The 2,524-nt window shown below is 33.8% G+C and overlaps 1 protein-coding gene across 2 annotated transcripts in view; it reads left to right on the forward strand.

The window, feature by feature from the left end:
* Window positions 1-1,864: 1,864 nt before the first annotated feature.
* The window catches only part of LOC109827897 (protein SEH1), a 12,806-nt gene continuing 12,146 nt past the window's right edge, over window positions 1,865-2,524 (forward strand). Inside the window, exon 1 of one of the 2 annotated variants that reach the window (XM_020394923.1) lies at window positions 1,865-2,106. In XM_020394923.1, the coding sequence (XP_020250512.1) occupies window positions 1,942-2,106 (165 nt within the window). In that variant the 5' untranslated portion in view covers window positions 1,865-1,941. The remainder of the gene's footprint in view (window positions 2,107-2,524) is intronic. The other variant, XM_020394922.1, reaches the window with a different exon arrangement.

Genomic DNA, 2,524 nt, shown 5'->3' on the forward strand with positions numbered 1-2,524 from the left:
CTTGTGTAGCTATGTAGGCTGCTATGTGGGAGCTGTTTTGTTTTTTCCTTGTCTGTGGGTTACTTGTTGTTTTGTTTTGAGCTTGTGTAGCTCCTTGCAGTTGATATTTGGCAATGATGATGATCAGCATTTATTGAGAATGCAATCTAACTTACATTGTTTATTATATTCAGATGAGGCAAAAGGGGATGAGATTGCAGCCTACATTGAATTGACAATGTCTAGGCGAGGCAACTCATCCTTATAATGCAATCTGTAATAAATATGTAAGTTATAGGTGGGACAATCAATTATGATAAGTTGATCTATTATTGAGCCATACAATATCAATTAGAATTTATACCCAATTCAAAAAACAGTTTTCATTACATCCTCAATAGTTTTTGTAAGTACAGGTACATGACATGCAGTTTGTAATAATTAAAATAATACAAAAAATTGCTAATAAAATTGCTGAAAATTTTCAAGCTAGTAGTTGATTTTCGACAAGTCTCAGTTCTTTTTTCAGCCTCTTTGATTGCAAAATATATTTATCTCCGTACCTATTTTCTGACATATTGGCTTCCTTGGTTGCTTGAGTCTCCTCTTTCATCAGCCCATTCGAAAAAATTATATTCTTTATTTGGGAATTTTGCACATCCCCAATAACACATTCCCTTATTTTTACCATTCTTACACACTTTCATCGGTGTTCGGAGATTACAGTCGCAATAAACTTCATAATTTTGATAGCACTCTTCTGATATCATATTGATGTCTGGGATCCAAATTGAAGACAATTGGAATTTTAAAATTGCTAAAAATTGAGAATGCATGGATTAATTTGAGGCCTCAAGTTGAATTTATAGCCACCATGACCCTTAAAGAGCCGTTGCTACAGTGTTATTTCTTTGAATTTTGAAGATGGTGGAAATAGCTGTTGCTACAGTGTTTTTTCTTTGAATTCTGAATTTGGTGCAACTAGCCGTTGCTACCGTGATTTTTTTTAATGAACAGTGAGCTAGCCGTTGCTACAGTGTTGATCCCTAAAAAAATTTCATTCTGAACCAAACATGGTATTAGGAATTGGAGGGTTTCTATAAAAGTGAGATTCCTAATCCTTTGGGTGAAACAAACATATAATGCAAAAAAATGGGATTCCATAAAACTAAAACTTGTCTATAAATTTTATATGGATTAGGTTGGAATCCATAAATAAAATAGGATTCCTAATCCTATTCCTAGCCTCTATTGAACCAAACAGGCCCTTAACTTCTACGGAAAGTGAAAAAGTGGGACGAACATGAGATTTAACGAAAACTTATTTGAATTCATGTTACCAAAAACTTATATATACAATTATTGTGTAGTTAAAAAATAATAACCCTATTATAATAAAAATCATAACCTTAAACATTAAATAATTATATTATTTAAAATATCAATTTACAAAAGTTAATACAAATACCATACAATAAAAATATCATAACTCGAATCTTGTAAGCAAGGTTTTCTTCTTAATCAAATGAAGGAATAACTGTACATCTATATCTTACTTTTAGTTTTTTGTATTAACATTTTCAAATAGATGATTTCACTAAAACTGTAAGTAAATAAATGGATAAATTTTATTACCACAATAGATTCGTTTTTCACTTTCAAAGATAACTTTTTGTATATAAGCATTGTCTTTCACTTGCATCATCTCTCGCAAAAAATTTATTTTTGTCATGTATGCCATCCGAATACTGGTGGACTGAACCAAAAATAGCTCTCAGTTGGAGGGCGTAGAAAAAGACCAACATCTTGCTCCCGCATCCAGCATCAGTGATGGGCCTGATTCTATTGGGCTTATGTTGAACCTAAAGCATAAGAAATGAATAGAAAGACTTTTGAAGCCCTAGAGCTTCTACAATCTTGAAGAAAATATATTGAGAGTGAGAGAGAGAGAGAGAGGAGGGAATGGATAGAGAGGTGGCGACGCTGGAGAAGGGCTCGCAGATGCTGCAGCTGGAACTACTGCGGTCAGAGGCTGGCGGTGGGCACGGAGACGGCACCGCGTCTCCGTCCACCGACTCGCTCGACTCATCCTCCAACTCTTCATTCTCTCGCTCTTCTCAATGGAAGGTTCCCCTCCTTCCCTTTTGCTTCAATTCCATCTTTCTATTTCTATTTTTGAAATTAAATTATGTGATCGTTGTAACAATTCAACTTTAGTTCACTTCATATTTCTTCGTTTATTAGTATTCTTTGCTTGTGTGATCTCGTTTTCATGTTCTTCCTATGTTTAGTTCAGATTTGTTAATGAATCCTACTCAAAATGTGGCGACATTTAAAAAGATCTTGACTTTTTTGAATGATTGTTAATTTATATTTAATGTTTTGTTATTCACATTCATGGTGGTGGTTGTCTAATCTAATTAAGGGAAATTTTCTGTTGTTCCTTTTTTCATTGACCTGATCATGATGTAGTATGGATAATTTCTGGAGTACCAAGGGAGAGAAAAGTTCTGGAATGTAAAGGATTTAGACTTAGTAGAATGAA

The sequence above is a fragment of the Asparagus officinalis genome, unplaced genomic scaffold (assembly GCF_001876935.1).
Source record: "Asparagus officinalis unplaced genomic scaffold, Aspof.V1 AsparagusV1_Un523, whole genome shotgun sequence".
Lineage (NCBI taxonomy): Eukaryota > Viridiplantae > Streptophyta > Magnoliopsida > Asparagales > Asparagaceae > Asparagus > Asparagus officinalis.